General features: G+C 44.1%; 2 protein-coding genes across 3 annotated transcripts in view; one reads left to right on the forward strand and one right to left on the reverse strand.

Moving 5' to 3' along the window:
* ADIPOQ (adiponectin, C1Q and collagen domain containing) overlaps window positions 1-4,967 on the reverse strand; it is a 32,611-nt gene extending 27,644 nt beyond the window's left edge. The window contains exons 1-2 of the mRNA XM_077291121.1: window positions 4,865-4,967; window positions 4,494-4,711 (exon numbers count right to left, since the gene is read on the reverse strand). Of these exons, the coding sequence (XP_077147236.1) occupies window positions 4,494-4,695 (202 nt within the window). The 5' untranslated portion in view covers window positions 4,696-4,711; window positions 4,865-4,967. The remainder of the gene's footprint in view (window positions 1-4,493; window positions 4,712-4,864) is intronic.
* Window positions 4,968-11,869: 6,902 nt separating this feature from the next.
* LOC143808442 (beta-galactoside alpha-2,6-sialyltransferase 1-like) overlaps window positions 11,870-22,453 on the forward strand; it is a 136,346-nt gene continuing 125,762 nt past the window's right edge. Inside the window, exon 1 of one of the 2 annotated variants that reach the window (XM_077291116.1) lies at window positions 11,870-12,281. The gene's annotated coding sequence lies outside the window, so the exon portion shown is untranslated. The remainder of the gene's footprint in view (window positions 12,282-22,453) is intronic. The other variant, XM_077291118.1, reaches the window with a different exon arrangement.

A 22,453-nucleotide genomic window follows, 5' to 3' on the forward strand; every position in this document is an offset into this window, starting at 1 on the left:
TCCTAAGAATCAGCCCTTCCAGGGCCTTCGGTGACGTCACGGAGACGTCGCGGCTTGTGATTGGTCGCGCGAGCGGTCACATGGGGGCCGCGCGACCAATCACAAGCCGCGACGTCACCACGACGTCACCGCAGGTCTTGGAAGGCTGATTCTAAGGAAGGAAGGTTCCCGGTTAGTACCAGGGCCCGTCAGAGTGTAAGTATAGCGATATTTTTTATTTTAATTCTTTATTTTACACTTAAATATGGATCCCAGGGCCTGAAGGAGAGTTTCCGCTCCTTCAGACCCTGGGAACCATTGGAAACCCAATGCACTGCATTGGGTTTCGAGTTTCGGCCGACCCCGACTTTTTTATAGGATCGGCCGATTTCACTCGACCCGACTTTTGAAAAAGTTGGGTTTCGTGAAACCCGACCCGATCCTATAAAAGTAAAGGTCGCTCAACCCTAGCCTTCAGTAAAGAGGTAAAGAGACTGCAACCTGGTGTCCTCGTTATTTACTGCAACTTGCACCGCACCACCACAACAAACATCACCATTCCCTCCACCTTCATTGTACGCCCCTCAGCAGGGTCACGGACCGGGTCTAGCCACCGTGACAACCCCAGAACAGAGACTCAGAGGCCCGGTACCGGGTACCCCTCGGCCCTGCGGCAGTGGGGACGCTACAACTTGGCGTCACGAACAGGATCTACTTAAGCCTGAAGAATCAGGTCATGTGTGCCTTGGAACTGTGATTTATTATACTTGGACTGTGACTTATTGCAAAGACTGTGCATTGCCATTTACCGCCAAAAACCGCCGCCATTACAGCGCTGAGGAGAGCGCAGGAGAAGAAGAGGGGCGTGGAAGTGGGCGTAACCAGGCTGGAGAGCGCGAAAGACAATGGCCGCCCAGTCTAAATATTTCTGCATCCTGAGGACGTGTCCGTCAGCAGGGGAGATCCGCCTCCTGATCTTCTATGGCGGGCGGAGACCAAAGAAACGAAACTATGACTCAAATGAGGTGGGACTGGAGACCAGAGAAGGCCTGCGGAAAAGGATGGCCCCGCATCGATCCACGTCACCAGAGGATTATTCCGATATGCCCCCGCTGGAGGATTTGGACCCGTGGGAGCTGTCGATGGGGCATCCTTTGCCTGCGCGGTCCCCGGCCCGTGTGCCTCCCCCAGGGGAGTGGAGTGGCGCCGGAGGAGTCACCCCAGGTAGGGGTACTGAGTGCCGCGACCCCCAGGGAGACCGCCCCACCTCTGCACCAGACCCGGTCGCCACTGCGACCGCCGGTGCCCCAGCGTTCCCACCGCCTGGTCCCAAAGAACCGGGGGGGCCAGACCTGGGGCCCTTCCCTTGGGGAGAATACAGGAACCACCTGATTGTGGAGTTCCAGTGGGAAGTGGAGCGGGAGGAGCGTGGTGAGCTGCTGGAGGGCTCCCTGCCGAAATGGGGCGTCGTGATCGTCTACCAGCCCCAGGCAGGGAAGGGCTTCGTGCAGGAGATCGGAATGGCCCTGAGAGTCCGCATCACCCGGGACAAAGTGGAGCCCTGACTGTGTGGAGACGGCGCCAAGTCCCTCCTGAAGCCGGGGGATGTGGTGACGTATCGCCGACACCTAAAGGGGAGCAGATGGTGGGCCCGGGATATGCAGCGCTGCACGGCCGTTCTAGCAGTATCCCGAACCGAGGGGGAGGAGCTTGCCGCTGAAGCCGCTGCTGCAGCCTCTGCCGCCGCCAGCATCATCCATCGACCTACGCAGACACTCATCGCAGCGCACGACCTGGTCGTGCAGAAGACCCGAACCCACGGGGTACACCTGGCAGCGGGAGTAGACTTGGAGTCCAGCCTGTCTGGGCCACAGGGGGCCACCTGCCAGGTAAAGCCTCGGTGGAGAGTTGCCAGAAACTGAGTAAGCAAGAATTCTTCATCATTTGTATATAGTTAACTGTCTGTCCTTCTGATGTTTTGCTGCTACAACCCGGTCAGGGCTAACTCTTAAAGGGATCCCTTTGTTTACCCGGGATCCCTTCTTTTGCTCTTTGTTTTCTACCTGTTTGCACAAGTTATCAAGAACTGCTGAATCATGAACAATGCATGATTACAAACTTTTTGTACATAGTTTGCATCTTCTTAAAGGTGCCCTCTACTGGTTTTACACAAAGAAAGGACTCTTTGCGAAGAAACTGTTCCTGGAAACAGTACAGGAGTCCTTGCTGCATACGGATTTGCAGCTTGAGAAGTTGCACTACCTCATAGAGACTTAGTCCCTTCTTAAAGGGGATGTTCACCAAAAGCACTTAAAGAATGATAATGTTTTGAAAGAAAGTACTGATAATGCTGATATGTAAAGGTTATATGTAAAAAGCTAGTTAAATTGTGAGAAATGTTTAATGATGTTGATAAAAAAATGAGGACAGAAAGTGAACCCGTACGGGGTTAGTCAGTGAGTCCTCCTAGGAGCCATACAGAGATGGCTCAGTAACCCTGAACCGAAAGATGGATGATAAGTTCTATACCGTGTATAGTAGTAGAAAGGCAGTAGGCCCGGGCAGAAAGGGGCGGTCCTGTAACAGAAAGGAGAGGCAGTAGGCCTGGAGCAGATAGGACAGGCGGTCCTGCAGATGTAAAGAAGGAGAATGCAGAAAAGTTGATTAGCCTTATAATGTTTTATAAGAAGGTCTTTAGTGGATTCAGTGAGTACGTCCTTAAAGGCAAAGTTAAATTATTGTTCAAAAATTTTGCACTTAGTAGAATACCCGGTTGGGTAAGAAAAGTTATTTATAGTATGTTATTTAAAGTATTTAACCATTTTTGTAACGTTCAAGTGTCCTCACCTCCCATAAAGGGAAGCTCTGTTAAAAAGTTTACTTGTACTTGCATTTTCAAAATTGTATGTCTTTTTGCTGACATGTATTGTTGTTTTCTTCCCAGTCCAGGAGTACTGGATTTAACCGGGGGGGAGTGCAGCGCCCCAGAGTCCTAGTCGTTGCAGTACTGGAGCTCCGCCGCTAAGGGGGGCTACGGTACGTCTGATGGCACTGAAGGAGTTCTTCTGACCAGGTATCACAGTCACCAATACACTTCACAGTCTGGCCTCCAGGGGGAGCTAAGGGTTCTATGTATTAGGCCACTCCTCACAATCTGGTAAAACTGGGGGTTAGGCAGAAAGTGAGATCAGAAAGCTGACTGGGTTGGAACCAGGCAACACCTTGTGGCAGAGGGTGTTGTAGGGGAAGATTCAGAGGGGTCCCTGTCAGGGGTGGGATCCTGACAGAGGCCTAGCAAACAGAAGAACGTTACGGGACCGCGCCTGCACGATATAGCGGCGGTACCCCAAGAAAGGATAAGAAGCGAGGTTCATTGTGCTGAGTGAGAAACGAGATCAACGCAACAAGGAGAATACCAGTAGGAGTCGTGCTGTAAGACGAGGCAACATCCTATTGAGGCGCATAACCGGTGGCCGGAACGCCGAGGAAGTATAGAGCTCCAGGCCAAACTTCAAACCTACGGCAGGACAGTCAGTTATAGGCGGGCTGTCTCACCCAATTGACCTAGGAAGACACAGGGGGGTAACAACAGGAGTGGGGCGACGCTAGAGTCCCGGAAGAGCTCTGAGCCTCCCCGTCATACGGGTGCGTCCTAACCATAAGATCTGGGGGACGTGGAAGAACATCAGAATCGAGTTGTGAGGGAACACGAGAAACAGACACAACAGTTGTGAGGACTATCCCGTGGTGCTTAGCAGGGAAGGACTACAACACACAAGCGCTAGAAAGTAGGCACAGATTTCCACCTGCAAAGGGAGCTCTGGATGTGCCATCGGACCGGCCAGGCTTGCGCAGCCCGGTTAACCGTATTCCGGATTGAGGATCCTGAAGCCTTCAGTAAAGAGGTAAAGAGACTGCAACCTGGTGTCCTCGTTATTTACTGCAACTTGCACCGCACCACCACAACAAACATCACCATTCCCTCCACCTTCATTGTACGCCCCTCAGCAGGGTCACGGACCGGGTCTAGCCACCGTGATAACCCCAGAACAGAGACTCAGAGGCCCGGTACCGGGTACCCCTCGGCCCTGCGGCAGTGGGGGCGCTACATATATATATATATATATATATATATATATATATACATATATATATAAATAAATATGTTATAGATATAGATATATATATAGATAAATAGTAAAGCTATATGTTTTAAACTATTCTTAGTATTGTATTCTTTCATTATAGATTTAATTAACTGCATTCTTGACTACAACCGTTATACATTATTTACCATTGGCTCGGTAGTTTTGGCCGATTCTGTAGGTTTTCATAATTTTGCATGTAAAAAATAAAAATGTACAGTATATACTTACCTAGGAAACTAGCTAGTCTCTGTGATTCTGTGATTCAACACCTCTTCACATATACAAAAATATTTAGGTTTTGTTGGAGTCTACGCAAAGCCCTATAAATAAACGTGGTGGTCTCTCCTTCAATAACCAATCACTAACCTTGTTCTCCTCTTTCTCCCTTCACTCCATCATTCCCATCTTTGCCATCTCTTCCAGGAAGTCCATTGTGTCCAGGATATCCCGGTGCTCCCCCCATCCAGTTAGCACAAGGGTTCTTTTGGGGTGGTGTTGGGTCATCATCAGCCAAAATGCACAGAGGCAGCAGTATAAGCAATGAGTACACAGAATGTAGGACCAGCATTATCCTGATTGACGGTCTGTAAAATGAAAATTAATTATTTTGAAAAAGGTTACAGCGACCTACATTGTTATGTCAATGTTAGAATTATGTCATACAAATTGTCTCATTGGTAAATTTATACTAAGATTTTATTCTAAAATACATATTTAGTGCTAAGCAAAAGTCTTACCCAGAGGAAAGTTACTGTGGTCTGTGTCCTGTGCAGCTGCTGTATAGCAATGATCCAATCTTGCATAACATATGCTACTGTCAATTAACACTCCTTCCAGCACCTTTGGAGATCAAGATTATTTATAGGTTAGGATCCGGATCAGAAATTCCTTGCGTCTTCTGAGAGCACTAGTGGTGTAACTCACCACTGAGGGAAACTTAGGAGACATGAAAACCAAATATTAACTGGAACGTTATCCATTTTGACTCCATACCACATTATCTGATAGTAAGGATTGTGTTTCTGAACATTGAATTCATTGGTGTAGTTCAGCATGAAAATGCAATTTATACCCTAAGAGTATACTACACATAAAAACCCCCATAATAAAATAGTATAAAAATACATTTAGGTAAAATGTCATTTCATAAATTATTTTATTCATTTGGGAATAAAATTCAGAGATACACTATAGGAACAAAGTATCGGGACTAGAGTTGAGCGACTTTAACTTTTTTGGGATCGAGTCGGGTTTTGCGAAACCCAACTTTGTGAAAAGTCGGGTAGGGTGAAATCGGCCGATTATTGCGAAAAGTCTGGGGCCGACTGAAACACGAAACTCAATGCAAGTCAATGGGGAATCAAAGTCGGCAGTGAGTGGAGGACAGGAAAACACCTACAGTGCCCATTTTAATGCCAAAAACATCAATTCTTATTACTTAAGCTTGTCAATCTTAATTTACTTTATAATAATAGTTAGGCATTGAAAACTGGGGGTCATTTGGCTAAAGTTGTGGGCGGGTAGGGCTGGCTCAAGATTTTCGTGGGCCCAGGAAACACGGAATACGTCACGGCAGTGGAGCAAGGAGAGGTAAGTATTCCAACTTTGCAAGTGCTGTGATCCTGAGCAAGCAGGGGGGGCCCACTCGTTGGCATTGGCACTGGCACAGGGCCCCTCATAGTATGGCGGTGTGTTTGACGGCGGGTGGCACCTCCCACCGGCAGAGACACTTTTGCTTACTATGAGGGGCCTTGTGCCAGTTATGTCGCCAACGAGTATGCCCCCCCACCTGATGAAGGAACCTGCACTTTCATCTGCAGGAGGAAACACAGATATAGGCCCAAATAATAAAGTGGGCTAAATGCAGTTCAAAATTGGTAACAGGACTAAACAGGCGGCATTGCTTTGTTCAGCGGAGGACAACTGTAATGAGTGGCAGACACAGTTAGTAGGCCCAAATAATAAAGTGGGCTAAATGCAGTTCAAAATTGGTAACAGGACTAAACAGGCGGCATTGCTTTGTTCAGTGGAGGACAACTGTAATGAGTGGCAGACACAGTTAGTAGGCCCAAATAATAAAGTGGGCTAAATGCCGTTCAAAATTGGTAACAGGACTAAACAGGCGGCATTGCTTTGTTCAGCGGAGGACAACTGTAATGAGTGGCAGACACAGTTAGTAGGCCCAAATAATAAAGTGGGCTAAATGTAGTTCAAAAATGGTAACAGGACTAAACAGGCGGCATTGCTTTGTTCAGTGGAGGACAACTGTAATGAGCAGCAGACACAGTTAGTAGGCCCAAATAATAAAGTGGGCTAAATGCAGTTCAAAATTGGTAACAGGACTACACAGGCGGCATTGCTTTGTTCATTGGAGGACAACTGTAATGAGCGGCAGACACAGTTAGTAGGCCCAAATAATAAAGTGGGCTAAATGCAGTTCAAAATTGGTAACAGGACTAAACAGGCGGCATTGCTTTGTTCAGTGGAGCACAACGGTAATGAGTGGCAGACACAGTTAGTAGGCCCAAATAATAAAGTGGTCTAAATGCAGTTCAAAATTGGTTACAGGACTAAACAGGCAGCATTGCTTTGTTCAGCGGAGGACAACTTTAATGAGTGGCAGACACAGTTAGTAGGAAAAAATAATAAAGTAGGCTAAATGCAGTTCAAAATTGGTAACAGGACTAAACTGGCCGCATTGCTTTGTTCAGTGGAGGAAAACTGTAATGAGTAGCTGACTAAGTTAGTAGGCCCCCCAAAAAAGTGGGCTAAATGTCTGCCACAAAATTCATAAATAAACAGGTGGCATAGGTAGGTACAGGGGTGGGCTCCTCTGCTGAGTAGCAGACAGTGGTAGTAGGCGCAAAGTATTAACTGGTCTAAATAGAGGCCAGGGCCCCTGTATATTTTAACTATCATCTATCATTTCAACAAATTTGTATTGGCAGTGCCATTGAAGGATTTAACAGCACAGACTACACAGTGGTGGAGCAGGGAGAGGTAAGTATTGCAAGTGGTAGAGCACTGTTCGAGCTGGGGGGGAACACTGTCTCGTGGGCGGCGGTACTGGCACAGGGCCCCTCATATTACGACGGTGTGTCTGACGTTGGTTGTGCACCACCACCGTCAGAGACACTTCATTGTACTATGAGGGACCCTGTGCCAGTGCCATTGCCCAAGAGTGGGCCCACCCACCTGTCCAGGCAAACGGCACTCGCACGGGTGCTTGCGACAGGTGGTGACCTCGGCCCTGTGGGGGGAGTCAGCCCATTTAGGGAGGTATAAAAATGGCCTATGGTGGACATTCAGCAGCTGCAAATGGAGGAATTGGAAAAGTCAGTAAGAGGAGGCCAAAAGCAAGACATTTTTCAGGCAAGCTACGTGTCAGCAGGGGAAGGTGGGGCCAAATAATTTGAAATTCATGATTGGTTCATTTTAATGAAGGTTAGATCATCAACATTTCGGGTTGCCAGACTGTCCTTTTTTCAGTCAGTATTGAGCCAGCAGCACTGAATACTCTTTCTGATAGCACACTAGCAGCAGGGCAAGCGAGCTCCTGTAATGCATATTCTGCCAATTCAGGCCAGGTGTCTATTTTAGATGCCCAGTAATCAAAGGGGAATGACGTGTGAGGGAGAACATCGATAAGGGAGGAAAAGTAGTTTGTAACCATACTGGACAAATGCTGTCTCCTGTCACTTTGAATCGACGCAGCAGTACCTGTCATGTCAGCGGTCATTGCGAAATCACTCCACAACCTGGTCATAAAACCCCTCTGTCCAACGCCACTTCGGATTTGAGCTGTCCTAAAACTGTTTTTGTTTTTGACAAACGTTTTTGGCCTGATACGGGCCTACCAGATGACAGCTTTTGCGATGTAGATGGCTGCTGCGGATCATCCTCCTCCGTTTCTGAGCTACTGGCAGTGGCACCCTCTTCCCCCAATGGCTGCCAATCTGGGTCAACAACTGGGTCATCTATCACCTCCTCTTCAATGTCATGTGCCCCTTCCTCTGTGTCACCGTGTAAGGTGCTATAGCGTTCGGGACGGGGCACCATAGTCTCATCAGGGTCAGATTCTGGCTCAGTACACTGCGAGGGCAATGTAGTGATCTGAGTCAATGGAACAGCATAATAATCTAGCTGTGGCTGTGCATCAGTGCACTCCATGTCCAATTCATCTAGTAATGGGCAGTTAACAATTTCCCTTTCTAACCCAGGAACGGTATGTGTAAAGAGCTCAATGGAATAACCTGTAGTGTCGCCTGACGCATCCTTCACTTTTGGTTTGGGTGAAGGACACAAGGAAACATCTTGTCCACTGATGACTCGCTGCTTTTATATTTGGGACTTTCTGAAGAGGAGGCGAAAGAGCTAGAGGCTGAGTCAGCAAGGAAAGCCAAAACTTTTTCCTGCTGCTCCGGCTTTAAAAGCTGTTTTCCTACTCCCAGATAAGGGAGCCTTCAAGGCCTTGTGTAGCCAGATGATGATGCTGGCTCAGCACCTCCAGCCTTAGGTGCTATTGTGCTTTTCCCACTACCACCAGATGCACCACCACCACCATCAGTACCAGCTGGCAACCTTCGCCCACGGCCTCTTCCACCAGACTTCCTCATTTTTTGGAAAATCTAACCAAAATAACAACTGTTATATGGTACTGTAAAACAAGGTAGAAGGTGTATATAAACTTGTTGAGAATTTAAATCTCCCTTTTTTGGGGGGAGACTGAACCCAAACTCAGGCCCAGTGTATAAAACAACGCAATGTGAGTGGCAGCAAGTGGCTGGCTGATATACGACAAACTAACAGGACTGAAATATATCCACTTTGTGACAATTTGAATCTCCCTTTTTTGGGGGGGAGACTGAACACAACTCAGGCCCAGTGTATAAAACAATGCAATGTAAGTGGCAGCAAGTGGCTGGAAGATATATGAAAAAATACAAGGACTGTAGTACAATTTCAATCTCCCTACAATGTTCTCAGGACAAGTATGGCAGCAACAAAAAGGACTGCTGCACACAAAAGTGTGGACAAATAAACAAGATAACTGTGCAGAAAGTAGCAACAGGATTTTTGCTTTTAAAAAAGCAGTTGGTTTGCACAGCAGCGGTGTAAACAGCAATGCAGCTATCAGGGAGCCTTATAAGGCAGCCTAATAAGCTACAGAGCTGATGCACAAAAATCTAGCCTCCACTGTCCCTGCAAAAAAAGGTGGTGTTGGACAGTGGAAATCGCTACAGCACAAGCAGTTTGGGGGTTAATCTTCCCTCCCTAACAATATCCCTTCTTCTGATGAAGCTGCAGCAATCTCTCCCTATGCTACGATCGGCAGAAGTAAGATGGCGGTCGGCGTGCACTCCCCTTTATAGCCCCTGTGACGCCGCAGAAAGCAAGCCAATCACTGTCATGCCCTTCTCTAAGATGGTGGGGACCGAGACCTATGTCATCACGCTGCCCACACTCTGCGTCCTCCTTCATTGGCTGAAAAATGGCGCTGAACGCGTCATACGAAACGCGACTTTGGGGCGCTGATCGCCGACTGTATGGCCGATCGGGTCGGGTTTCATGAAACCCGACTTTGCCGGCGATTTTTTAATTTGTCCGATCCGTTTCGCTCAACCCTAGCCTTTACTTTAAGCGAATCTGTCACCTCATTTTTCGCATATAAGCTGCGGACACAGCCATTAGGGGCTTATGTACAGCTGTTGTGAAATTGGATTCTGGGCTCCCCCGGTGGCCACTTGTGGAATTGTACTTGTGTGCATCATCCCCTCTGTTCACCTGCTCCTATCAGGATGTGGGAGTCGCTATATAACCTTGCTCCTCTGTCAGTTTCATGCCGGTCAACAATGTAATCAGAAGCCTTCTGTGCATGTTCCTGCTACTAGACAACTCCTAGCTAAGTTGGACTTTTGTCCTTGTGTGTTTTTGCATTTTGTTCCTGTTCACAGCTGCTGTTTCGTTACTGTGTCTGGAAAGCTCTTGTGAGCGGAAATTGCCACTCTGGTGTTATGAGTTAATGCTAGAGTCTTAAAGTAATTTCTGGATGGTGTTTTGATAGGGTTTTCTGCTGACCATGAAAGTGCCCTTTCTGTCTTCATGCTATCTAGTAAGCGGACCTCGATTTTGCTAAACCTATTTTCATACTACGTTTGTCATTTCATCTAAAATCACCGCCAATATATGTGGGGGCCTCTGTCTGCCTTTTGGGAAAATTTCTCTAGAGGTGAGCCAGGACTGTCTTTTCCTCTGCTAGGATTAGGTAGTTCTCCGGCTGGCGCTGGGCATCTAGGGATAAAAAACGTAGGCATGCTACCCGGCCACTTCTAGTTGTGCGGCAGGTTTAGTTCATGGTCAGTATAGTTTCCATCTTCCAAGAGCTAGTTCTCATATATGCTGGGCTATGTTCTCTCGCCATTGAGAATCATGACATACAGCATTCTATAATGCTGTAAATAAGCTCCCAATGTAACCTGAAAGGTAAGAAAAACAAGTTAGATTATACTCACGCAGGGATGTTCCGGTGCGGTCTGGGTCCGATGGGTGTCGCTGGTCCAGATCTGGCCCTCCCATCTTCAAACGATGTCATCATCCTCCTTGCTTCATGTTGCGTCCCCTGCGCAGGCCTACTGATATGCCCTGTTGAGTGCAGAGTAAAGTGCTGCAGTGCGCAGGCGATGGGCCTCTCTGAGCTTTCCCAGCGCCTGCGCACTGTAGTACTTCGATCTGCTCTCAACAGGGCAGAGAATTACGCCTGCGCATGAGCCGTGACAGAAGCAAGGAAGAGGACGTCATCGCTTGAAGATGGGAGGCGCCGGACCGCCCCTGCGTGAGTATAATCCAACTTGTTATTCTTATCTTTCGGGTTACATTGGGGGCTTATCTACAACATTACAGAATGCTGTAGATAAGCCCTAATGGTGGTGGCCGAAGCTTATATGCGAAATATGAGGTGACAGATTCCCTTTAACAATCCTTTCAAGGCTGCGGTTATCCCGGTTGCTTGTGCACCTTTTTCTACCACATTTTTTCCTTCCACCCATCTTTCCATTAATAGGCTTGGATACAGCACTCTGTGAGCAGCCAGATTCTTTAGCAATGACCTTTTGTGGCTTACCCTCCTTGTGGAGTGTGTCAGAGACTGTCTTCTGTACATCTGTCAAGTCAGCGGTCTTCCCCATGATTGTGGAGCTACTGAAACAGACTGATGGGCCTTTTTAAACGCTTAGGAAGCCTTTGCAGGTTTTTCTTGTTAATTATTCTAATTTACTGAGATAATGACTTCTGGGTTTTCAACCATAATCATCAACACATCAACATTAACAGATATAAACACTTGAAATAGATCACTCTGTTTGTAATGACTCTATATAATATATGAATTTCGCTTTTTGTATTGAAGAACTGAAATAAATTAACTTTTTGATGATATTCTAATTTTGTGAGAAGCACCTGTAGCTTGTCATGAACAATTCCTTTTAGAAGTGATGACATTCTAAGTTATGCCATTACTTCATACCCAGTGAAATTCTAAGGAATGAGAAGAGCCTAATCCACGTTTTTTGGAACGTTTTTGTGCATAGCGTGCATTTTATTCTCTCGTGCAAACAAATGATTTGGGCTGTGTTAGATTTTCTTTCAGATCTGGTAGAAGGGACCTGCTCTATCCACTGATCAAACGTGAGGAATCTACAGAGTTTGATTAGTGCCCTCTTCTTTCTAAGGGCAATGGGAATCTTGACAGTAGGACCTCGACCAATCAGTAAGTGACAGCATATCCCCGCAATATGTGATCACTGATGAAGCTAGAAAACCACCTTTTAGGGGTTAAGCAATGAACTCAATTGACAGTTGAGTAACTTCATGACAAATTTTCATTGTTTAATGAAGTGAGAGTAGTTTGTACCTCCCAGTTCCTGCCAGAGCCTCCCTTCACCCACTTACCATTACTGTCTCTGTCACTTATGAGCTCCTCATTACGTCTTTTTCTCTAAATATCTGACATTTTACTGCCTTGCGTAAGAAGCAAATGTCCCTTTATTGTGGGGATGAGTCCAAAACTATTTGGTCTTCTTCTACCATGATAGCAGAAAGTGGAAAGCAAAGCTCAAGGTATATCCCACCACCAACAATGAAGACACATTGAGCCTGGTAAGTGTATACCTTGTCTGTAACTGCTGATTTTGTCCTAGTATAACTGAAAAATACTGTTTAGTAAAGGGCAATGTGCAACCTGCAGCTACGGAGCTTCTGGGGCACTACAACTCCCAGCTTAATAACTGTACACTCTTATTAGCTAAAAGCTGACAACTTACAATAAATCAGGAAAATGTTACTTTCAATGTTTCCAAATAATGTTAGTATAATGAACACTTTTTCACTGTTGATACTTTTATTTTGGTGTGCACACTTTATTTTCCCTTTAGTGTACATAAGGAGTATTTGTAGTTTTTAGAACCCTGGACTTAGGTCACATTTTTTTGTGTGCAGACTTTATGCATGCAGAAAAAAAAGAATTTTAATTTCCTAGCAAAGTGGATGAGTTTTAACTTAAAGGGGTATTTCTATGTCCAAGATCGTAATAAGTGTAATAATAATAATAATAATATGAGCGAATACCTCCAACGAGAAATGTAGCATAGTTCTTCTGATTTGCTATGTCGCTTACCCCATTTGCAGGACATTGCAATAACTTAGGTGTCCATGGTTACCACTGCTAACAGTAACTAACAAATTAACTGTTACTATATGAGTGGTCATATGTGCCCTGCACATGGAGTAAGCAACATAGCAAATCAGAAGAACTATACTACATTTCTAATTGGAGGTATTTGCTAGTATTATTATTATTACACCTACTACATAAGCACATGCTGTGCTTTTTCTTGGCATGGAATCCAAATGAAAATGAACTTTTCTTGCTTTTTATAATAAATTTGCAGCATTCTAATTTCTATTACAGAAAACACCTTTTTGGTGCAGATCTTACTAGTCATAGCCGCTGGCCTGGCACTCAATTAATGGATATTTTGTTGTGTTTCTGAAAAAAAAAATGCACATAAAAATGATTAACTGCAGAAAATATATACAGATTATTGATGGAAAAACACTATAAATTTCAGTTTAGTAATTCATGAGTAAAATTTGCACCAATTGTTTAACATGTGAACCTGGTCTAACACTGACTCCCTACGCACTCATGGCTCATTCAGATGTCTGATTTTACCAGCAAAACAGGTCACATTTGCAGACCAGGTTTGATCAGAGTTTGATCAGAGTGTGCTTTGAGTGACATCAGTTTTTCTGGTATGTGGAGAAAAAAAAAGTTTCTCCACCTTCTCCATTCTTACAGTCCGTGACAATTGGTTCGCACTCCGATGTCATCCCAGTGCAGACCGATTTTTTCACTGATAGACTGGCATTACCAATTTTGATCCAACATTTGGGTGAAAATCGGACATGTCTCTGCGACTTTCTCGGACATGTGAATGGCCCCATGGACTATCACAGGTAGGAGTGTTATCTACACAATATATGTATAGCGCTTACACACAATCAACAGACGTCTTAATGAGCCCTTAATTGCATGTGTTTTTTTTTCTGTTTTCTTACAAGTGCTGACTTTTTTCGATCGTTTTGTATGTGTTTTTTTTTTTAAATAGCGTGTTCAGTATGTGGGTTTTTTATACTACATTTCAAATATCAGAAATCATCTGTTTCAATTTCTATTTCATACTAAGATTTATCACATAATCGCATAACATGTAGTGTAGAATGAAATGCAATGAAAAAACAGGCACAATAAGGGCTCGTTCAGACTAATTTATTATTTGGACATGTACTGTCATCATGTGCACACGGCAAAATAGTCACAAGGACCAAAGGTCTGCATGGAAAAAATCACAGTATGATCTATTCTGGTCCGATTTACGGATCAGACTATTGCATGTAAATAAAATGAGCAACCACTGCATATCAAATAAAAATAGAATTTTACTGGCATCAAAATAAAAAGAGGAGATTTAAAATGACTCAAATAGACAGCAGGATCACCAAAGAGAAGGGTTAAAAATTAGGGATGAGCGAGCACTAAAATGCTCGGGTGCTCTTTGCTCGAACCAAGCAATTCCTAATACTCGCATGCTCACTTTGAGTAATGAGTATAATGGGAGTCAAGCTTTTTTCCGGCAGACCCTACAAAAAGGTCTGGGGGTGCAGTGAAAATGTTCAAATGTTTGGGACAAGTGCTGAATAGAAGGAGAACAGCACGGGGAAGACCCCTGGAAGCATCTCTGCCTCTCAGATCACTGCTGAGAACAATGGAGTCACACTTTTGTTCCACTTTAAGGAGTGACAATAAAAGATTAAAAGGATACGATGGCAAGCATTCAACTAAAAATTAGAATGACGGTGCAAGTGAAAGGGGCCAGTGGTCCCATAAACAATAGTTCCAAAAAATCACTGCACACGTACGAGTTGAAAATTATGCTTCAAATATAAGCAATAAATTACTTGGCACTCAGGAGATCTTTTTGCAAGAAAAGAAATTTGTTTATTCAGTGCATCCAGTTCAAAATTAAACGTTTTCGGTCTAATCACAAGACCTTCATCAGAAACAGTTTTGAGTACTGGAAGCCACAAAATATATGTGTGGGCCCACAAAGGTGCCAACGTCAGACGGAGTCCGGGAGAAAAAAGCGCCTTGAAAAGTCTAGAGGTATGGGGGATGAGCGCTGCAGAGAGGCGAGATGCTCGCAGGGACGGAAGCGCTGTAACCTCTAAGAACACCGGCGCCGTGCTGCTGGGGTCGCGTTGCTCCCGGGATTGCAGCGACCGTCTGACGTTGGCACCTTTGTGGGCCCACACATATATTTTGTGGCTTCCAGTACTCAAAACTGTTTCTGATGAAGGTCTTGTGATTAGACCGAAAACGTTTAATTTTGAACTGGATGCACTGAATAAACAAATTTCTTTTCTTGCAAAAAGATCTCCAGAGTGCCAAGTAATTTATTGCTTATATTTGACGGGATGGATACCTAACTTGTGCACCACCAAGAAGCCCAGAGTGCCGTGACTACTATTGCTACATGAAAATTATGCTTCAATTGAGGTTTTATTAATAGTGATTGCTGAAGCGACAGGCAAAATGACGATTCGGCCAGTTGATCCCATAGTCGCACATTTAATGAAGCATCTTAGGTCAAAGATAGTTATTATCCCTGTGGTGTAGTATTTCATACAATATGATATGGTGTATCCCCACTGGTAAAGACTGGACTTGTGTTAAGGTGAGGCACCCAGAGTAATGGGTTCTAAATTGGACAGGGATGTTTTCACCGGTGCTGACAAAAGTGTCAGCTTCTACCACCAACGGATAGAGACAGCTCCACACCAGAACCTACTGTGTGGAACCTTCTTTTGTCATCACCTGTGAAAAGATCCCTGTCCAATTTAGAACTCATTATTCTGGGTACCTCACCTTAACACAAGTCCAGTCTTTACCAGTGGGGATACACCATACATACACCAATTTGCAATGTCTTTTCTTGGCTCAACACTACCTTTTTCATGCTTTTGCAGTAGCATCAGAGTAATGGAATTAGGTCTTGGTATCAGCAGCTGTCTTTGACATCAAGCCCTAGACTTAGGGTACTGTCACACAGTGCAATTTTGATCGCTACAACGGCACGATTCGTGACGTTCCAGCGATGCATTTACGATATCGCTGTGTCTGACACGCTACTGCGATCCTCCCCGCTGAGAATCGTACGTTGTAGCAGATCGTTTGAAACTTTCTTTCATCGTCTAGTGTCCCGCTGTGGCGGCATGATTGCATTGTGTGACACAGGTTGTATACGATGTGCACACAGTAACCAACGGCTTCTAGATCGCAAATACGTCATGAAATTATCGCTCCAGCGCCGTGTATTGCAACGTGTGACCGCAGTATACGACGCTGGAGCGATACTTATACGACGCTGCAACGTCACGAATCGTGCCGTCGTAGCGATGAAAATGGCACTGTGTGACGGTACCCTTAGTAATGAAAAGGTGTCAGCCTGACACCCTTATTGCTAAGCTGATAAGTAAACACAAACACACACACAAATAATCACACATATTGTCACCAACCTATGTAGGAGCCTTAACAAAATGAACTTGCATAGGCTGCAACTGGAGCGCCCCAGACGCAGGGCCGCGGGGTACTCGGTACCGGGCCTCTCTGTCTCGGTCTTGGGGTTGTCACGGTGGTTAGACCCGGTCCGTGACCCTGCTAAGGGGCGTCCAATGAAAGATGAGATGATAGTGCGTGGTGCAAGGTGCGATGAATAACGAGGACACAGGGTTGCAGTCTCTTTACCTCTTTACTGAAGGCTTCGGCATCCGCAATCCAGAGCACTGGTAACAGGGCTGGCTGAGACCGGCCGGTCCGAAGGCACATCCAGAGTTTCCTTTGCAGGTGGAAATCAGTGCCTACCTTCTAGCGCCTGTGTGTTGTAGTACCTCCCTGCTGAGCACCACGGGATAGTCGTCACAACTGTTGTGTCTGTTTCTGATGTTCTTTCTCACAACTATCGTATCTGTTCTGATGTTCTTCTCCGTCCCCCAGATGAATTGGCTAGGACGCACCCGTATGACGGGTAGGCCTGGAGTTATTCTGGGACCCTAGAGACGCCATATTCCTCGCCTATTGGTGAAATAGCGTATATTTATGTAGAATTTGTGCCTACTGGTTTAAAGCCTGCTGACATACGCAAACATCACTATTTACCAGTAATTTACCTGAGTGTGCTGTTGCTGTGTGTAATCAAGGCGATATAAAAAAAATTACTCTGCTATTGGTGAAATATTATACATTTATCTATCAGTTGTGTGACTGGTGTAAAGCCTGCTGACATTCGCAAATGCCACTATTTACTAGTAATTTACCTGAGTCTGCTGTTGGTGTGTGTAATAAAGACAATATAAAAAAAATTGCTATGCTATTGGTGAAATAGCATACATTTATCTAGCAGTTGTGTGACTGGCGTAAAGCGTGCTGACATACACAAATGTCACTATTTACCAGTAATTTACCTGAGTCTGCTGTTGGCATGTGCAATCAAGGTGATATAAAAATATATTGCTATGCTATTGGTGAAATAGAGTACATTTATCTAGCAGTTTTGCGACTGGCATAAAGCCTGCTGACACGCAAACGTCACTTCACTATTTACTAGTAATTTACCGGAGTCTGATGTTGGCGGTGTAATGAAGCCGATATCCAAAAATAATTACTCTGCTATTGCTGAAATAGCATACATTTATCTAGCAGTTGTGTGACTGGCGCAAAGCCTGCTGACATAAATAAATGTCACTATTTACCAGTAATTTACCTGAGTCTGCTGTTGCCGTGTGTAATAAAGCTTATAGCTAAAAAAAAAAATTACACACACATTAAGAGATACAGGAAATTTGTACATAATACCTTGTGAGGTACTTGTGACAAATAAAGCCTGGAAATTATTTTTCAGAACACATTCAATATGGGAAAGGGTGACGTTAAGGAACCGTGGATGTGGTGGTGCCAGATCAGAAGGTGACTTTATCTCGCTCTAGCTTCTTGTCAAAATTCGGTCTGCGGACTGTTGAACCCAGACAAATGCAAGGGTGTTGTGGGTTGGATGGCATACAAAAGCATCAGTGTGTTGACAAGCAGCACCACCAAGTTATCCACACAGTACAGTGTCAGTAGCCAAGACACTGGGTCTCATAATCTTCAACCTGGTCCTCCAACGTCCCCCCATGAAGAGACCCAGGAGACATATGACCCGAAAGCTGACCACTCCAAGGAACTGTTTATGTTCCCTTATAATTATTCTTGCCTCTCATCCTGCACCATTAAAGAGGGTCATGAGGAGGTGGAGTGCAGTGATGCACAAACATTTCAGCACCCACGGCCAGAAGAAAGCCACGTTGAGGAATGTCAACTCATGTCTGAAGAGGTGGAGCATAATGATGACGCACAGTTGCCATCAGGTCAGCCTAAAATCACAACTAAGAACGAGGATCAGATTGATGAATTGGGAGACAATGTGGTCGACGATGGGGCCACTGATCCAACCTGGCACGGTGGCACAGTAGTGCAGAGAGGGGTGGATACGTAGCATGAAAACAGGCATGAAGAGGTAGTGGTTTTACCAGAGGAAGAACTCGGTCAACTGTTCCACAGAGCCTCCCCACTCGGCTAGATAACAGGTCAAGGGTGCATTGTTCCCCTATATGGCAATTTTTTTCTGAATATCCTTCAGACAAAACAACTGTAATTTGCAGCATCTGCCATACCAAGCTGAGAAGAGGCAAGGACACTGCCAACCTGAGCAACACCAGCATGCAGAAGCACATGGCAGCCACGCACACCAGTAGGTGGGCAGAACGCCTCGGCACAAATTCTGTGTCTGAGGGTGAGAGCACTGTCTCTTCCCCTGTGTTACGTCCTTCCCAATCTGCTGTCCAGGAAGCAGGCGCTGATGCCCTATGCCCACAACCTGCAGTTGCATATACAGTAGGAACATTCAGCAACCATATCCACTTTTTGGTCCCAGATCAGTGTTCAGTTTTCCCTTGTCAACATATTTGTCTCTTCCCAAATTGTTACTTAGATAGGAGATGCATATTAGTTAGCTTAGCACTTTACATTGTTCGGTGCTAGCCAAAGACCATTCCTGGCTTGTCTAGGCTCCTAAATAGGACTTGTGTCTCTTTATTAAACCGTCGCTTCCCTTAAATTTTGTAACTTTTGGTAAAAAAGAATTGTGGTGGTGTATTGGCCAGTTTTTGTACATTTTAAGCAGGTCTAAGAGCCTAGGTTAATACACTCCACAGACCTATTCAGGCTGCAGCCTTACACACTTACACATATGGGAACATGGTCATTACCACGCTAAGGCCTTTACCTGAGCTCTGTAGCACTGCCTGTCACCTGAATAATACACTCCACAGACCACATCACTCTCTGGGACATATCCTGTAATTACATTGCTGCTCAAAACCATGCAAAGGATACATTCTGCCTGTTTGGGTAGTTTCCAGAAGCAGTGCGTAGGCTTGTCCAGATCGGTTAGTGGCACTCCTGTCTCTTTCCCTTGAGGAGGCTGCAGCAAAGTAAAATGAGGCTTGTACATGTTCCTGTCATGTGTTTCAGGCCTGACAGACTGACCACAATACAGGCACTCACTTTCCTACACTGTTTTCAGAATTTAATTCAAATGATTTTGGTGTTCGGTAGAATCCAATGTACCGACATTGATCATACAGCTCCCCCAACTCCTGTATTACATTCACCTTACAGCGGCTTCACCCGCTATGACAGTGGCTCCATTTGGATCTGGTGGCCAAAATGAACTGTGGAGCTCACAAAACTCAGGTTTCACGGCACCTGCTGGCCCTCTGAAAATGTCAAGCAAGGGCTGCATAATGACATGGCGGTTGACGTGGTGGTGGCGGGTGAAGCCCAAAATTTAAATGGGCATGTTTTAGCTGGCATTGTAAAGTGCTGGGGAATATGTATTCCACCATCAAGCTAACAATTATGAATGAGGGAGGGACCTCCCAAATGCAAAAGGAAAAAATAAGCCACAACGCTGCTGAGTGTGAACATATGTTATAGGGGAGGAATAATTTTTTTTTTATTATTATTATGTTTAGTTTGCATTATACACAGATAGTTATGAAGGAAAAATGTTTCTTAGCATTTTTCCCTGTAAAAAACAATTTAGGTTTGGTTTGGTAGGTATTCTTATAAATCCGTATTACTGATGCAATATTCTGACAGCATTATTCCCAGATACCATATGTGAGTCAGAAAGGCATGCAGGCATCTTCCCCATGCTGTTTCAATTTAGTTTTAGCACTTTCCTATCCATTTTAGCTTTTTTTCTCAGGCCCCCAGGCCAGTTTGTTGGGTCCAGCAGAAAAATATTCGGCTGTCCCATTGTCTTGCATTGTACTCTTTATTTGGTACGAATATCCGAATATCAGAAATTATTCAGACCGATTTTCCTGAATCTGAATATTTCACTATTCAATCATCACTAATTATTACCATTACAATGGGTGCAAAAGAGCAGAAGCCTTTATGGTCTTTGTTGAAGATATATCCTCCCCAAAATGCCAAATATATACATTAAATACTGTTTGTGACACATGTCAAACTGTGGCATTCAACAGCCATAGACAATGATGAACTTTTCTATGGCTTTTCATGATATACTCATTAAATGGATGCCATTATAGTCTATGAATGATGGATGTATCTGTTGGGCATGCATCACAAACTTCTGTCACCTATTGGCTATCATAGCATTTATTTAACAGATATGTAATAAAAATGTATCGAAAAGCTTGACATACTGTAAACATTTATCATATGCCAACAGTATCTGTCACCCATAGGCTCCAATATTAAAAAAGTATATAACAAAAGATATATTATTTACTGGAATTTGTAAGTTGGAGTATATAGTATTTTCCACAGCACTATTTCTCAACTTTTCTGTGGTTCAGGTAGAATAAAAAATTAAACTTAGTTTAGACACCATTATAACTGTTGGAGACCTGCAGACATGTCGGTTGTAGTGACTTTTACGTCATATCTTGTGTATAATCAATTCCCGTCGGGTGTCTCCACAACTTGTGTTTCCTCTTTTATACCTTCGTCAAAGATACTCAAATATCCTGCAGAAAACCATATCCTTTATTGCATCATAATACAAAAAACCCTCAAATTACCATAGCACAAAAAACTGACAAATATCAATAAACACGCAAGAGAAAACCCAGTATACTGTGCCAATTAAAAAGGTACAACTTTTATTAAATGAAACTAAACAGAGTTTATATATCAATGCCACAGAGTAAATCCAAGGTCAGTCCATATAATAATTAAGGTCACTACTTGATCATAGTGGGAAGATATACCAACATAGACCCGACCTACAGCCTATATGAAAAGTGCATCATGCCTTCCATTTTCATGGTCCCATATAATATCCCATATAAGGTGTCAACTGCGTCCTTCTTGAAATAATGCCAAACTATATTAATGGATAGCACTTACTGTGCATTAGGGGTGGTCTGCCATGTGTGGTTTTTCCCCAAGCGCCCCAACGCGCGTTTCGTCCCTTCGTCAGGTTCGCTTCCTGACAAAGGGAAGAAACGCGCATTGGGGCGCTTGGGGAAAAACCACACACGGCAGACCACCCCTAATGTAAGTGCTATCCATTAATATAGTTTGCCATTATTTCATGAAGGACGCAGTTAACACCTTATATGGGATATTATATGGGACCATGAAAATGGAAGGCACGATGCACTTTTCATATAGGCTGTAGGTTGGGTCTATGTTGGTATATCTTCCCACTATGACCAAGTAGTGACCTTAATTGTTATATGGACTGACTTTGGATTTACTCTGTGGCATTGATATATCAACTCTGTTTAGTTTCATTTAATAAAAGCTGTACCTTTTTAATTGGCACAGTATACTGGATTTTCTCTTGTGTGCACAATATACACACATGCGCACACAGGGGCGCACGTGCGCACACCGAACCAAATCCCCCCGCTATATCCTGCATATTGTGGTAAGGTCCATATACCTATTGCAACCCTCTTGAGCACTTTTTACCCTTTGGCATTATTTGTCTATCACTGCACTTCACATTTAGGGTACTACGGTACCTGTTTTATAACAATTTTTATTAGTGCTCTAAAACTGTTTCATCTTTGCACCATTTTTTGCACATATTACAATCAGTTTTGGTTTCTTTTAACACTTTATTGTTTCTGTTGCATGGTAAATATATACCTAACTGCCATAGAATTTTATACCTTGTTATATATTTTTTCATCTATATAGCAGACTTTGTTATAGACTTTTATTTAAAGAGAGAGGGGGGGCAACTATTGATCATTATATATTCTGGTGTGCACATTTTTAATACTTTTTAACATTTTTGTATATTGCCTATTATCTGATAATAAAATTGAATCAATTAATTTAATACTATACTGATCCTTGTCTGGTCTTTTCGTCCTTTCCTCTGTTCTCTGGTTCGGGTTCTTCCCAGCACAATATACGGTAGATGTAAACCTACAAAATAGCGTGTATATAGAACTTGGAGTCATAGAGGTATGTAACATCTTTATTAAATATGTAAAGAACGAATACAAACACCGATAAAAAAAAAGTGAGTCAACCAGCAAATGACATCACACAAATTCACAGAAAGAGGTAGAAATAGAAGTGAATATTTAGTAATCCAGGCTAATGAGCTGTATTA

The sequence above is a fragment of the Ranitomeya variabilis genome, chromosome 2 (assembly GCF_051348905.1).
Source record: "Ranitomeya variabilis isolate aRanVar5 chromosome 2, aRanVar5.hap1, whole genome shotgun sequence".
Classification (NCBI taxonomy): Eukaryota; Metazoa; Chordata; class Amphibia; order Anura; family Dendrobatidae; genus Ranitomeya; species Ranitomeya variabilis.